The 2,322-nt window shown below is 58.5% G+C and overlaps 1 protein-coding gene across 1 annotated transcript; it reads left to right on the forward strand.

The window, feature by feature from the left end:
- On the forward strand, positions 1 to 2,002 carry CSUI_001790 (uos5 s1 protein; the record flags this gene model as incomplete). The annotated part of the gene is made up of 3 exons (XM_068061994.1): positions 1 to 674; positions 775 to 980; positions 1,081 to 2,002. The coding sequence occupies exons 1-3, from the start codon at positions 465 to 467 to the stop codon at positions 2,000 to 2,002; spliced, it is 1,338 nt and encodes a 445-aa protein (XP_067926034.1). The 5' UTR covers positions 1 to 464.
- Positions 2,003 to 2,322: the final 320 nt, after the last annotated feature.

Consider the following 2,322-nt stretch of genomic DNA (forward strand, 5'->3'; position numbering starts at 1 on the left):
AGGAACAGTTGCCTGAATAGCGAAGCCACAGCGCTTATATTTTGTGGCACGGATGTTTGTCTGTGACCCATGAGGCCTCATTCCGACACATTCCTGTGTCACTCGCCTTCTCTCTCTTCCCGATGTCGGCTTCCGGTCTGAGGGAACGCGGGCTCATGAGACACTTTTCCTCTTCTTCGTCTATCCGCTAGCCAAAGATCTTCCTCCGTACAGCGTTTGCAGTGCTGTGTACTAGCAGATGCTACTTGCACCGGTAACCGGAATCAGCGAGTCCGCCTCCCTTTGTACAGCAGGCAACGAAGGCGCCCCCGTCTTTCTAATCCGTCAGTCAGTGCCGAAACCCTGACAAGAACTGGCCTGTCCCTGCGCACTGTCCTCTATCCCGAGCAGAGTTGACAGGGGGCTACTGATCGAGGTTTCCGAGTGCTTGAAATTGGCGCCGGACCAACGTCGACGAACCAGATATGTCGGCTACAGCCGAGCCTGGAAACTTTCTTCCCCCCTCTCGGAAGCTGCTGCAGTTGGCAGCTTCGCGGGGAGCAGGAAGGCCAATCCACGCCACGGATCTTAGCACGACGAAGTTCTACAAAACAAAGCTTTGCCCCTTTATGCGCCAGCGGCGGAGTGGTGGAAGGTGTTCGGAAGGACTCGACTGTGGCTATGCACACGCAGTGGTGCGTTCCTAGATTCGAGTCTCAGACTGTGCCAGAATATTGGGAAACATCAGGTGAGGTGTCCCACTGTATCCGACCGCTTCTGCGTTACTGCGTACAGGAAGAACTCCGGGTCGCGCCCAACCTCCAACGTACCAAGTGGTGCTCTAAGGTCGTGAACGGCCAGGCTTGTACAGACCCGAAGTGCGGCTACGCGCATTTTGCTGCAGAGCTTCAGCCCTCCACAGATAAGCAAACACTAAAAACGTCGCTGTGTATTTTCTGGAGTCGGAACCCAAAGCTTTGCATGAATGGAGACAAATGCAGGTATGGCACAAGTTGCAGAGCACGAGTTGCGTGGCGTGGTCAGCGCGGTTCCTGAAATCCGTGAGACAGTTGGTCCGACCCGCAGAATCTCTTGTTTCAGGTTCGCCCACGGTGAGGGTGACCTCCGCAAGCGGCCCGACCTGTCACCCCGGAGGCCTTCCCCACTAATATCATCCGTTCTTCCAGCCCCCCAGAATCCGGACAGTTTCCGTTTTGCCGTGCCAAGGAGACTGGCAGTTCCATGTCACGAATCGCCTGAACCGGCCCCCGCCGTAACTACAGTGGAGGCGGACCCACTCACGTCCCAGCACGACCGACGGTCGGGATCCTCATCTCCGGACAAAACTTTTCGAGAAGACTGGGATGCGTTGCCACAGAGCGTGGACCAGTCCGCCTCAGACTACTCGGAAGCGTCGCAGCAGCTGGTCAGTCTCTCCCCGACGAAGTCGGAAAACTGCGGGGGGGCCGCCGCAAGCGGCCCGAACAAGGCGCTCAAACAGTCGGCGTCACCATCTGCTGAGGACGCAGGCAATGGCACCTGTCTTCCGCTGGAGGGCAAGCGCCGACACAACCCCCCGCACAACACGGACTCACTTGAGCACGCCACCACCGACACGGCAGACGGCCACGGAGCAACTCCTTGTGATACTTCAACATCTGGCGGGCCTCCTGACGACTTCAGCGGCTCCGCGTTTCCGATCCTGCTGTCTCGGAGCCTGGACAATGAGATGCGCGTGGCTGGGGCCGACCAGACTTCTTGCAGCGGCTTGCTTGCTGCAGCCTACCTTCCTTCCGCAAACGTGTCTCCGAGACATCAGTCAAGCAAGCCCGCCTCTCTACAGCACATCGCCAGTGGCTGTCCCAGATCCACTGGGAGTGGTGGCGGTAAACCTGCAAAAGCGCTTGACAGAGCGGCACTCCTTGGGCGGACCAGGCGCAGGACTGAAGAAGCAGCCACTGTCTCTACCACAGGTACTCTCCCGCAGGCGCAGAACCACGCACTCAGATGTTGGGTGATGTAGGCGAGGAGCCCCTGGCCATTATCACCCCTTTCTCCCTGTAATGTGCTTGTTCTTACAAAACAGCGACAGCGCGGACAGTCACCGCTTCGACATCACACAATAGTGCCGCGACCGAGCCCACTCTGCCAGCAGGATGGGAGCCGATGCGCTCTGAAGGTGAGCCCGGGAAGTTGTTTTCAGCGCAAGCCACTTCATACATGACGGGGCGGAAGGGCGGCTATTCACCGAAAGCGGCGAGCAACGCTGTAGCCGCCCGGCTGTTGCCTGTCACCGGTGGCGCAGCCAGGCCACCTATTCAGCCAACCCGACACACTGGTGCT

Source organism: Cystoisospora suis (assembly GCF_002600585.1).
Source record: "Cystoisospora suis strain Wien I chromosome Unknown contig_709, whole genome shotgun sequence".
Lineage (NCBI taxonomy): Eukaryota > Apicomplexa > Conoidasida > Eucoccidiorida > Sarcocystidae > Cystoisospora > Cystoisospora suis.